Below are 13,437 nucleotides of genomic sequence, written 5' to 3' on the forward strand. Positions count from 1 at the left end.
CACCTTAGCCGGCCAATGTTGAGCAGATTATCCGATGCTGCGCTGGACAACACAGCTCGGATATAAGTAATGCAGCAGGAGGCGTGATACCTCCTGTGCATTACCATATCTGCACAGACGGAATTGCAAAGCCGCCTCCGAAGCTGAATCAGGCCCATAGACCACTCAATGCTCTACTGTATAGTGGATATGAGGAGACCTTATCATAAGTTTCAACAACAGCTGAGAGCAAGGGTAACCAGAGGAATTTCACTGGTGAGTCTGACATGGCACTCTGCTGCCGAGGGGAGAGAGCATTGTGGGCTTATTTAGCAAAGTATAAGCCCATGACTTATTTAATTATATTATCCTCTCAGAAATACACAGCATTTTATATAGCTTAATGTAATATAATGGTTTTACATGCCTTCAAAATTATCTCATTTTATAAATTTGATCCAAGAAGAAAGCTGTCATGTTTAACATATATAAAGGCAACTAACTACATATTTATGTCTGCTGACAACCATTTAAAGTGTAAAAGCAGCGATAGATTCATGTATTTCACAATAAATATTTGGAACAAAAATGCACATGCGCAAAAAGTTCCGAAAACCCCTGCGACGGGCGCTCAAAGATACTATTGTGATCGGGCGAGATGGTATTGGTTATGGGGCGGCAAAGTAATGAGCATTCCTGAGTGGTGACTGGGAGGAGGCCTGAAGTGCTCGTAAAGAAAAATATACCCTGAGCTTGTTATGGGAGTTTCATGGACATGTCAGAGAAACCAGCTATGTTCTCAGAACCACAGAGGCCATGTACAGATGGAGAAATTGCACCTGCACGCGATGATGCGCTAATGGTGGCATGTGGAGAATCACCGGCTGTGTTACAGCGTGCAGAGATGCTGAGAGTTAGCGTCTCAGTGCCTGCACACTCAGACGTAGACTACTGACCCAGGGGAAGGCTGATAATAGCATTTGCATATCAAAACCGCAACTCTGGCAACTGATGGATTAGCAGACGCAATAACGTCCACCTCTGAATCATGACATTTGTATGCACATACTGGGCCATCAGAAAGCACCTAGAAGGTAAGGGCTTTATGTATCAAGTAGCGAAAGCACCAAAAGAAGGCACCTATACTGCTTCCGTCAATTTAACAAAGGGTTGACACCAGAGAAATCAGAGATTTCTCCGGCCTTAACCCATTTACCTTTATGAATGGAATCAGGTAATTACCAGTGGAATCACAATTTTATCAAGTGGTGAAAAGCTAAAAAAAAAAAAAAAAATTACACCATCTTGCTGGATTCCCATCTACCAGCTGAAACATTTTTGCACATGAGTGGACGTCAACATTTCACAATAACCTTTCACCGGCAGCCTAACGTGGAGTAGGGTCTAGGAAAGCACAATGGACATCGCCAGACAAGTGAAAATTGATGAACACAGTATTCCAATATGAACCGCAGCAAGAACTAGTGATGCAAAATTAAAGACACCACCAGTTGCCGGTTTTAATGATAAATAGAGCCCAAAGTGTACTGCGCAACATATGTTGATGTGTGTGTGTGGTTTTGTCCACGTTTATGTCTTAATAACCTTCAGCTTGGGCAAATGAACTACCACCTTTATTTACCTATAATGTGCACTGTAGTGGGTCTGCTGTGAAAGCTGAACCCCACCATAAATCTGAAATTCAGATGTGAATGAAGACTTTATTCTGCCTAGGTTTCTGCTGTTACTTCAGTTTTTTCCATGCATTTATAGGGTATGGTTTGCAACCTGACTCCAGCTTCACAGTCCAAAGCCATGAATCGACCCTCAGTACACTGAAAAAGCCTTAAAGGGAGAAACAAGTGTCTGTTGATGATTCACAAGCATTTCATTCCTAATCCAAGTTAGAGCAGTTTAAAAACACCATTAGAACATGTTGAATACAGAAGTAAATAATCATGACAAGTAAAGCCACGTCCAGAGCAAGACACGAGGTCAATATGAATAAATACAGCAAGCTGGTTTTTCGTGGGTTAAATTCAGAAATCACTGATAGAGCTGTAGCCAAATGCATTATAACCACAATCTAGATGAAATAAGAAATATATATAAAAACCGATGCTTCCAGAACTTTATATAATACTGGGCAGCACAGACGGTGTAATGGTTAGCATTACTGCCTCACAGCGCTGAGGTCATGGGTTCGATTCCCACCACGGCCCTACCTGTGTGGAGTTTGTATATTCTCCCTGTGCTTGCGTGGGTTTCCTCCGGGTACTCCGGTTTCCTCCCACACTCCAAAAATATACTGGTAGGTTAATTGGCTCCCATCACAAATTAACCCTAGTGTGTGCGCATGTGATAGGGAACATAGATTGTAAGCTCCACTGGGGCAGGGACTGATGTGAATGGGCAAAAATACTCTCTGTAAAGCGCCGCGGAATATGTGTGCGCTATATAAATAACTGGTAATAATAATAATAATAATAATACATTTTGGATAATTAAAATACAATTAAGTGAACGACGTGCAATGATAACATAACATACAGCCGGATTCTGAGATGGGAAAAACCAGGCTGCACTGCAGGTAGAGCAGATTTAAAATGTGCAGGAAGATTTTATTTTGGGACAGGTGTGTCCAAATTTAGGGGCTAATTCAGCAGTGCATGCAAGTGCACTGCTGAACGTAGATTCCTGACTATCAGGAATCTGCGCATGCACAGGACCCATTCTGCGAGTGTGCAGAATGGGTCCTGCTAGCACGCACGCAAGCCCTTGAATTCCTCGCCCTGAGGTATTTAAGGCGCGGTGTGGCGGCTGGGGCGGGCGGTGTTCCCATTTTCCGGGAGTGGCCAGCCCAGAGACTGTGTGGACGCACGCAGTATTCTGGGCTCGCAAGCTGGACATTCTGAGTAAGCTGAGGCTTACTCAGCTGGCCGGCCACCCGGCGCCGTCCACCATCGCGACCATCGACAACCGATGGTCACGATGGTGATCTCAGCACTGCGACCTCCGTGATATGATAAAAGTTACGTTTTATCTTACCTATCATTATTAACATATATTTTTTGGTGAAGTTTGTGCCCCCACACAGAGTCCTGGACCCCCCAAAATGGATACTTTCGTTAGCAGGACTGTATAGACGGGTGTTTGTGGCCATTAGAAAGGTACTGTAGGTTTTTAAATGATGCAAAATGGCTGATTTGTGCTTTTTTTTTAAATGCAAGAAAATGATAAAAAACAAACTTTTTTCATTTAAGCTCAAACGAATTAAACGAAAAATTCAAAAGAAAGTAGGAAAAAGGGTGATTTTGGGACACTTTGAGGGCACCTTGAAAAATGGAAAAAAAATTATAAAAACAATTATTTTTCAACTAAAGAATTATTGTAATTAAATTTGGGGTGCCTGAACTAACAAAAAAGTTGATTTTGGGGTAATTTGAGGACATTTTGTAATCATTGGACTAAATAAGCTAATTAGAAACTTCCAATTGCCTAATTGGTCATTAGGGGGGTATCCAAGGGGTTCAGCACAGTGTCCCCACATTTTAACCTTAAAATAAATATTTTCCTTTTCATCTCTCACCCTCAGGGAGGTGCGAGTGGAAAGTTGCGAATTCAGTCTCACTGATCAATGTGAGTTGCTAATTGGATGGAAAATGAATTCGCTAGCAAATTCGAAGTGAAAATCGCAACTCGCACCTCGCATATCGCAATTCGAACCTAACAGGGTTGACCCCTTAGACTCTTTTGGGAACATACATTCTATAGACCAGAGGTTCCCAAACAGTAAATCATCCTGAGACCATTCATGTGTCGGGTTGCTTCTCAGCCAAGGGAGTGGGCTTACTCACACTTTTGCCTAAGAACATGAATAAAGAATGGTACCAAAACATCCTCCAAGAGCAACTTCTCCCAATCATTCAAGAACAGTTTGGTGAAGAACAATGCCTTTTCCAGCATGACGGAGCACCTTGCCATAAGGCAAAAGTGATAACTGAGTAGCTCGGTGAACAAAACATCAACATTTTGAGTCCATGGCCAGGAAACTCACCCGACCTTAATCCTATTGAGAACTTGTGTTCAATCCTCAAGAGGCGGGTGGACAAACAAAAACCCACAAATTCTGACAAACTCCAAGCATTGAATAGGCAAGAATGGGCGGCCATCAGTCAGTATGTGGCCCAGAAGTTGATTGACAGCATGCCAGGGCGAATTGCATAGGTCTTGAAAAAGAAGGGTCAACACTGCAAATATTGGGTCTCATTCAGACCCGGTCGCGAGCGCAGGACGCTCGCAAGCAGGTCGATGGTACCCAAATGCGCCCGACTGAAGGAGCTCCGTCGTGCGCATGCGCAAGACTCGGATAGCGACAGCCAAGCTGTCGCTCCGGGTCTCGCACCAAAGGGGGCGTGCTGTCGATGGTGAGTGACAGCACGCCCCCTTTGGTGGGCATGCCGGGGGCGTGGCTGCCAGACGGAGGCGTTCCCATGGGAACGCCTACCGTCTGGGTCCGGCCCCACTGACATCACTAGTGATGTCAGTGAGAGTGATTTTGGCTCTGATAGAGCCAAAATCACTCCAGGGCTTGCGGCAGCGAGACCCTACCGCAGGGTCTCATCGCAAGCCCGATGGTCGCAATGGTCTTGACCATCGCAACCATCATCATGGACGTTCGCATAAGCTGTGGGTGGTAACCCACAGCTATGCGAGCGTCCAGCTGGACACTCCAAAAAAAAACGCCCAGATTCAGAGCGGGCGCTCGTTCAGAGCGTCCGGCTCTGAATCAGGCCCATTGACTCTTTGCATAAACTTAATGTAATTATCAATAAAAGCCTTAGACCTTATGAAATGTCTGTAATTTTACTTCAGTATACCATAGTAACATCTGACAAAAAGGTCTAAAAACACTGAAGTAGCAAACTTTGTGAAAACCAACACTTGTGTCATTCTCAAAACCTTTGGCCATGGCTGTATGTATGGTATATGTAAAGAGACCAGTATGGTTGAGCTCAGTGACACTATACTGATGTAATGTTATTTCAGGATAATACTGACCTTAATATAACATGACATTACAGAATGTTTCTAACTTCAGTCTACAGGGCTAAAAACAGGCATGTGATTTGTATCTCATTTTTATTAACATCTGTGTTTGAAACCAAATACTAGCCATGTAACATATACCTTTTCATTGAATCTTATATATTACATTATGCTTAACTAACAATGTGATATTAACAAAGGAAAGTTTAAAACCAGCTCAAGTAAAAGGTAAATTAATTTAAAATACAGAATTTTATCAGTTGCAGGCAACTTGTAGCTCTTTCACTATAGGCTATGGCTGGTGGAGGATGCTGGGACTTATAGTTCCTCAGCTTCTGGAAAGCAAAGGGATGTCCCAATATACCAATTCACCCATAACAAATTAAATTAAAAATAAATGTATATTGAACTCAGACAGAACTATTTTAAATTGTCGGTAAAGGCATTATGGATCACTGTGCACAACAAGGCTCAGAAGTGAGCAGGTACATGATTCATCGTATGCTGTGGGCAGGACTTGCCTCAACTGGTTCTGTAAAGCTCTGTGATTTGATAGATGTCCATAGATTGTACTCATAAATACTGTACCGACTATTTTAAATGGTTGCCCTTTACCGTCATCCAGCAGTAGAAACCTTGCACTACTTAGAATAAGGCTCCTGGGACATTAGCCAATATGTGAAAAGCACAGCTGAAGGTAATGCCATTTCATGGGGGTCTCCTCTGAAAATACTGCTGTCGTCTTTCTCCTGTTCTAAATATAGTACAGAATGGGACCATCTTTATCCCCCTCAAACCAGACATGACAACCAATACTCTATGCTTTCCTGAATGTCTATATTAGTTATGTAAAGTTAGTGTGTATTGGTATTTTAAATGTTTACAATGTCTTTTAAGGCATGAAGGAACATTGAGTGCCCTAGAACTTGAAGTTAAGTCTACTCCTGCCTTAATGGAAAATACATAAAGCAATATGTCAACAGATCAGAAATCTGCTTTCACTATTAATGGGATCATCCACCCTGCTGTACAGTACATATATCTCTGACTTTTGTGTGCATGATAAAGTTGTTTGTACCCTACATTCATGGCCATATGTGTGTGTGCCGCACTCTTCTAAATAGGAAATAAAACAAAACAGTAAATCAATTATATTTGGATCAAACATTACAACTATATGTTCTCCAGTAGAGCAAACTCCAATGCAGACTTACTAGGTTCCCTAATAACCAAATTGTGTAAAACCAAGTAAAAAAGATAAAAAACAAATGAAAGACCACATTACAGTTTCCAGCATACTGTATGCACATACACACTTAACGATATGCTCCATGAGTGATATTGTTAAGTGTTTCCCCTGCACTGCCGGGCTCAATGTCGTTAACGACATTGAGCATACACACTGAACGATATCGTTAACGATATCGTTCAGTGACGGCACCCTCCCTCATCCCCGAACTTGCAGAACCTGACGATATCATCAGGATGCCCTGCAAGTACGGATGATGAAAGACATCGTTAACGATCCGCGGAAGCGCGCATCATTAACGATGTCTTGCATACACACTGGACGATATTGAACGCGATAAACGATAACTATATAGTTATCGTTCATATCGTCCAACTTATCGTCTAGTGTTTATGCGACATTAGTGAGTAGTGGTTTTAGTTCTAATCTCACACATGAAGAATACCATTGAAGACTATAAAAATAATTGTATCTCCATTTTTTTTATATAGTCATTGAAATCTCATACACATTTTATATGGTTAAATCAATTTATTTTGCTGCTGTTTGTTATAATTAGAGAATAAAGGTATAAATGGAGCAATGTTGCTTATGTACTGTATGTTTTACTTTTATTCAAAATACATGTGTTCCATGAAATGTATGCAGATAAGAGGTATCAAATATTACAAAATTGTGTATTAATTCCGAACAATTCCATAACAATCTATATATGTTTTGTTTGCTGTATAAAATAACATGTAATGTTAACAAACACTTCTTGTTATGTTTACCTACACAATGTTTAATTCACATACATGCTACACATGTTACATAGAACGGTCATTCCATGGTAACTCACATTACAAAGTGATATAGCAAGTTATTTACATGGCGATTAACAACAAAAGAGATGTATGTGAAATTAATTTTATTTACTGAGAAAATAATAAGACAGGTCTCATGCTTTAAAAAACTGTATATAGGAATTGATAATTATTTGCTATGTCACTTTGTAACATGAGTTACCATGGAATGACACAGAAGGTCCATGTTGGCAAATCATTTTCTCTAGTCTTGTTGTTGTTGTTGTTGTTGTTGTTGATATCATAATAATCCATAGGGTGCGCAGTGCAGCTCCTGACACTCATATTACACACAGACCCTGTGTCTTGCAGCTGCTGCAGCACAGTTTTTGTGGGCTCAGGCTGTTTGCACCACAATGGTAAGAAGCTGACAGGAATATGGGGAACACACTGCTGGGGTGGGTGGCGACATGCCAGACTGAGATCCAGGGGTCATTTGGGGCACACATGGAGGCATGTGGGGTACTAGCTGCTGGAAGGGCATGTCAGGGAGATGCTGGGGGCATATGGGGCACACAGGGCATGCGGGGAACACGCTGTTGGGGGGCATGTGATGTAGACGTTGAGAGCATTTGAGAGACACGGGGGGTATGTGGGGTACATGCTGCAGTAGAATGGACATGTCTGGGATAGACTGTGGGCATTTGGGGCACACAAGTGGGCATGTGGGCAAAATGTTGCTATGGAGGGGAAATAGCAATAGGCCAAGTACAACATGACACTAACCACCTCTTATCTTTCTTTAGTGGGGGGATGGGGCAAAGCATATTTTTGCACTGGTGTCCACCGCTCATTAGTTCCACCACTGATGTGAGCTGATGATTATGACTAGAATAGGGGGCTGCAGGGGACCTGTGACGTCACATCCACGTGACCGGTGCTGAAAGGGGGAGGGGCAAGTATGAGATCGGGGGGCCAAAAGTGTCCCCTCGCCACGCTTCGGGCACGGTGGCTCGCTACACTCGCCACAAATATTTATTCCCCCTCTATGCCCTAGTGGATGGTAACACAGGAGCGGTCCAGCCTCCTGCAGCGGTCACGTGGTTGATACGTCACAGAGGTCCTTTAGCCACATAGGATCTAGCATCAACCGTGAGCTGATGTTCTACTCTCCAGAGGTTAGGAGGGGCCTATTATTGTGAGTTTCCTCTAAGAGCCAGAGAAAGCACAGGAATTTTACTGGGACGGTTCTCTCACTCCCTTCCCCAAACTATTAATTTTCCACATAAATACAATTTATCACACAATAAACATAACACAGTCTGCAAATCTCACTGCCTTGTGAGACTTATAAACTGCATGTACACTGTTTGAAATGGTTGTGTCTTTCTTTAAAACTGATGTCTGGACTAGAGAGAGTATATTATGTTCACCTGCAACCCCTCACCTCCGGGGTTTACTTCAGAAAGAAGCTGCTAGGGAGCTAAACTAACAACTGTTTTTAATTAATTTTTTTTATACTGAATATATTTGCTCCTAGGGAAAGTATGCCATATGTGAAGTTTATAATATATATATTAAATCCGAACGGAACCGAGTAGAACCCAATCCGCTCAACCCTAATATATATATATATATATATATATATAAGCAATGAGTTATCTATTTTATCTGTAGATGCAAAGAAGTGCTGCAAGTGCTTATACAGCCATATATTCATTGTTAAAGGAAAAATTATTTTGCATACAAACACTGGTAGCATATATTTGCATGTGCACAGTGCATGTTGGCTCTGGTTTAGAGTGCTCTGAACATCCAGGGCTTGAGATTTAAGACTTTTTTTTAACAGTTTAAAAAAAAAGTTGAATAATTAAGTTCTGCACAACTTAAATAACTAAGAATAACAAAATAAGGAATTTAAACATACCTGTAATAAAAGCATGCTTACCTAATGTATAACATGACTGATGTGATCTGCTATTTATGAGGTAATGGACCACAATCAGAATACACTTTTAAAAAGAATACAATCATGATACACTTTGTAAAAGAGCTTATGTATTCAACTTTTTTTTTAAACTTATAAAACAGTCATAACAGTTTTACCAGCGAATCACGAGCCTGGACATTCAGAGGTTTGTAAAGTGAATTGAGGCAGCCATTTTGTGGGATGGACCCCTATTTAGTCTAACCATTCGCAAGGGACTAGTTACATCAATACATTAGATGGACACCACATGGCATAATATCATGTAAAATGTGTGAATGGAAATCAATGGAAGTACCTTCTTATAAAATCCTATTTTAATCATTCTGATGTATTAGATGTAGAAGTATGCCTTAAAAGAGGCAAGTTTGACAGCTGTCTCAGGCAGCAAGTTTAAAATAAAGGGAACTGCTTAGTTCAAATTACAGTAATTGTCACTTCAAGTGCAGAAAACCCATATACCTACTGTATGTTTATAGTATTTCGTAATTTGGATGAAAAGGGGCCCCATTTCAGTTTCCGCCTCAGGCAATAGCCTGGCTAGGCACACCCCTAGAGGTATGACTACCATAATTAGCAGATGTATCAATACAATACACACAGTGCACCTTGGTTATTGCTAAGCGAAAAGAAACTAATCGTTCTGCTACAAAGGCCATCTGAAATTAAGCCCTTTCCAAAAGGTTTTATTGACACTGTATTATTATCATTATACCTTGAAAGAATATATATAAAAAAACTTTTTTGCCTGCAAAATGTGGTTGCCTTATACAGCTGCCTAATTATTTAGCCACTTCTCCTTCCTCAGATATAACACCCCAGTGTTCTGCTTCTGAATATCTTTTTATTATTGTGCACTTAAAAAACATGGCTGCACAGTACAAAATAAAGTCATAAAGCTTTCCAGCATGTTACGTGAATCTCAGTTTAATAACTAGATGATTTGCCTGATTGTCATAAATGTATTCTTTTTTTTTTAAATCATATAAGGCCCTAATTTACATATGCACACTTCATAGCTCTTTATGTCATTTTGTTTTGTACACCACCACTAACCCATGACTAACATACCATAAATATATATATATATTGTTCAGCATAATTGCTTCAATAGTTTTTGCTACACTTTTCCATTATTCCTGTATTATAATATAAATACAGTGTAGCATATTGCTAGCATTTAATATGCTTTTCCTAACATTTTTCTACTAGCCCGTTAAAAGTAAAGATACATTCTGCATGCATTCGTCAGAATTACTATTTTGTTAAACGCAGTTGATTTTCTAACTCTTAAAACTTAGAAGGTAAAACGCTCCAAACTACTTATGGCACATGTAACATGCCTCTCATATTAGTGTAAGGCGGAAATAATTAATGAACTGAATACCATAATGGTCAAGCACGTGTACTATCAGTAAATTGAACGAAAAGCAACGCTGTTATGCAGAAACATTTTTTAGTCATATATGAAAACACAGAATTTATTTTAAAATTTAATTTAATATTCAGAAAAATAATAATGTCATAAAAATACTATAATACTAAAAGTATTACAATAGTTTATTTCCTAGCTCTATACTGCATTTCACTATTTTATAAAAACTATAATTACAAGCAAATGATAAATTGTTATGCTTTTCTTGACTCATTAGATCTATGCAGATAATACAAGGAGCTATATATAAAAGAGCAGTGTGCATTTATCACATTTGTTTTGAAATGTTGTATCTGTTTAATACCTATCTTAAGTAATGGAATAGAATGTTTACTCACTTTCAGTGAATCAAAGCAGGCGATTACGCGTCCATTTTCAACTTGGCAGCTTTTCGATGGGTGTGCAAATTTACATTCTGTGTCTGGCCGTGAGCAAGTCCCTCTTTGAAACTCCCGACACACCTCCAACGTTAGCCATTTTGTGTCCCGAATCTGTGCCACACTAACAGCCATACTTAAAACTTACAGGTAGTTGAAAACTTCTCAAAAGTAGAGAAATAAAGCCAAACTCTGATTGTCCTTTTTTGTTATTTTTTTGTCGTGTGGTTTTTAAACTGTAAAACTCTGCGGTTTGTGTCTGCATACAGATGTCCCACTCTCGCTCTTCGTCGACAACCTTAGAAATAACAGATTATGTGTCCTGCAATGTTAAAATCATTTGGCGAATTTAAATAGGTGCCTGGAACTTCTCTGTACTCTCAGTAACCCATTTGGAGTTCTGATATTCAGCCCAAAATGCAAGCATGAAAACGTGGCAGCCCCTGTGCTGGCAAAAGGCTTCCAAGCTGCTCTCAGTAAAGTTTTCTGAAAGGTAATCTCCACACAGCTCAGCGGGCAATTCAGCTGGGTTCTGCGGTGCGATGGGTATTGATTAGTTTGGCATATATAGATGCAGCACTATAGAACAATAATGGGGGTTTAACTCTCTCTCCCTCTCTCCTTGATTCTTTAGCAGCAGATACCTTAGTTTTTCAACAAATAGTTTTTTTTGCTACTGTATAACAGTATAACAGTATAAAACTGCCTCACGAACAAGAATTTTTCTTGATTAAGGATTAGGGGGGCTGTCTAGATGAGATGGGTGGATGGGCTCTCGTTGCAGTGTAGCTGGCAGCAAGCAAGGCAAAAGCAGAGACTGTTCTACAAGCGGGTCCAAGCAGCAGAGACGTCAGGAAAGGCACTTCTTAGTACCAACCTGTAGAGAAAACAAACACGTTATAATGTTAACCAAGCAGCATTTTACTTTCTACTGCACAGATTCCTCCCCAAGTACCTGCAGCGCAGAATCTAAGCTTTGCCTGTTTCTCCCCATGCAAAATACTTACAGAGTAGCATATTGCAGACAGCCATCGTAGATTTATTAAAAAAAAAGGGCTGTTTCCCTTGTGAAGCAATGCATGATAGGGAGATAACCAATCACAGATAATGTTGCAGCAATATTCTGGGCAGGAAGCCAATAATGTGGGTTGTCTTATGAAAGGTCGCGCCTGTCAGAAGCTCATTACTATGCAATAAGCAAAGGATATATCCATCAGATGTAAATAATTCTCGTGCACCAGCCTTTGCATGTGAGTTTTGAATTTACCCGACATGCAGCATGCAGTTAGTGGACTGAACCATGTTATTTTTCAATATAACACCCCCCCTTCCCTCAAAAGGGGGGAAAGAAAAAAAGAGAAGCAGAAGCGCTTGGAAAATCACTAGACGAAAAGGCAAGCCCTGAAACTGCAGATCACTTCCAGGCTGGCTCTTTGCCTACGTAGCCTGCACTGCCTCGTATACAGCCTGCAATATCTCACACACGAGTATAGATGAAACGGAGGGGTGTTTATAAATGGTACATTCTTCTGACCTATCACATTTACTTCCTACAAAACTATAAGCATTCCCTGCCTATGCACGCAAAACTGCATTAGCCCGAGCTACAGAACCATGCTGTACACCAAAGTAGACACTTTGTCAATATACCACAGAATAGTGAGAATATGAACAAAAGCTATCTATCCTGGCACTTGTTTTCCCTAAGAGGGGCAAAAAAATAACTTCATACCACAAACAGAAATCTAGAAAACATGCGAAAAAGAGGGATCTACGTGTGCTTCTCTCCAGCTTCAGGCATCGCTGCTGTTCAATCGTCAAAGGGTTTTTTTGATTCCAGAACACAATAAACTGTAGCACGCTGTTCCACTGCCAGAAAGTAGCTCTATATATTAATAACATGCCGACACTGGTCTCGTCATATGCAAACCATTATCTTCACACCTCTGGGCTTCTAGTTTTAAAATGGCATGTTTCTTTCAGCGTTTTCCATTGCTTCACCACAAAATGGTGACACCTTGCCAGAAAATAAAACACGTGGTAGCATCCGCCCTAATTTCATGACACATCTTTTCATTTTTTATTTTGCAATTCAATGAGACGGGCTACATAAAAGAGACAAGGGGGTAAATGTACTAAAGTGAGAGTTTTTAGAAGTGAGTTTTAAAAGTGTTGTTGCCCATAGCAACCAATCAGATTCTACTTAACATTTAACTAGCACCTTCTAGAAGATAATAGCTAGAATCTGATTGGTTGCTATGGGCAACATCACTTTTAAAACTCACTTCTAAAAAACTCTCACTTTAGTAAATTTACACCCTGTTAGTACAAGGTAGATGTACAAAAGGTAAGGCAGCTCTTCACACATCTACCAATCACCTATGACAGGAACACACACACGTAAATAAATGTCAACCCACAGAAAACGAAGTATATATTAAGGTAAAAGTTATGAAAAACATTTCAAACCCTGAGATTGCATTTATCCTCAAGTAATATAGGTAGTTTAGGGGTTGTCAAACTGGGGAAATTTATTTGACTTATTTGTAACAATGTAGCTTGCATTTATATTTACT

The 13,437-nt window shown here is 40.2% G+C and overlaps 1 protein-coding gene across 10 annotated transcripts in view; it reads right to left on the reverse strand.

Moving 5' to 3' along the window:
• The window catches only part of MBNL1 (muscleblind like splicing regulator 1), a 183,918-nt gene that overhangs the window by 146,890 nt on the left and 23,591 nt on the right, over positions 1 to 13,437 (reverse strand). For 9 of the 10 annotated variants that reach the window (XM_088447699.1, XM_088447698.1, XM_088447697.1 and 6 more), the window contains exons 1-2: positions 11,869 to 11,941; positions 10,823 to 11,738 (exon numbers count right to left, since the gene is read on the reverse strand). In XM_088447699.1, the coding sequence (XP_088303825.1) occupies positions 10,823 to 10,996 (174 nt within the window). In that variant the 5' untranslated portion in view covers positions 10,997 to 11,738; positions 11,869 to 11,941. Of the gene's footprint in view, positions 1 to 10,822; positions 11,739 to 11,868; positions 11,942 to 13,437 lie in introns of those variants that run through there. The other variant, XM_088447691.1, reaches the window with a different exon arrangement.

This window comes from Taudactylus pleione, unplaced genomic scaffold, assembly GCF_031769625.1.
Source record: "Taudactylus pleione unplaced genomic scaffold, aTauple2 ptg000436l, whole genome shotgun sequence".
NCBI classification, from domain to species: Eukaryota; Metazoa; Chordata; class Amphibia; order Anura; family Myobatrachidae; genus Taudactylus; species Taudactylus pleione.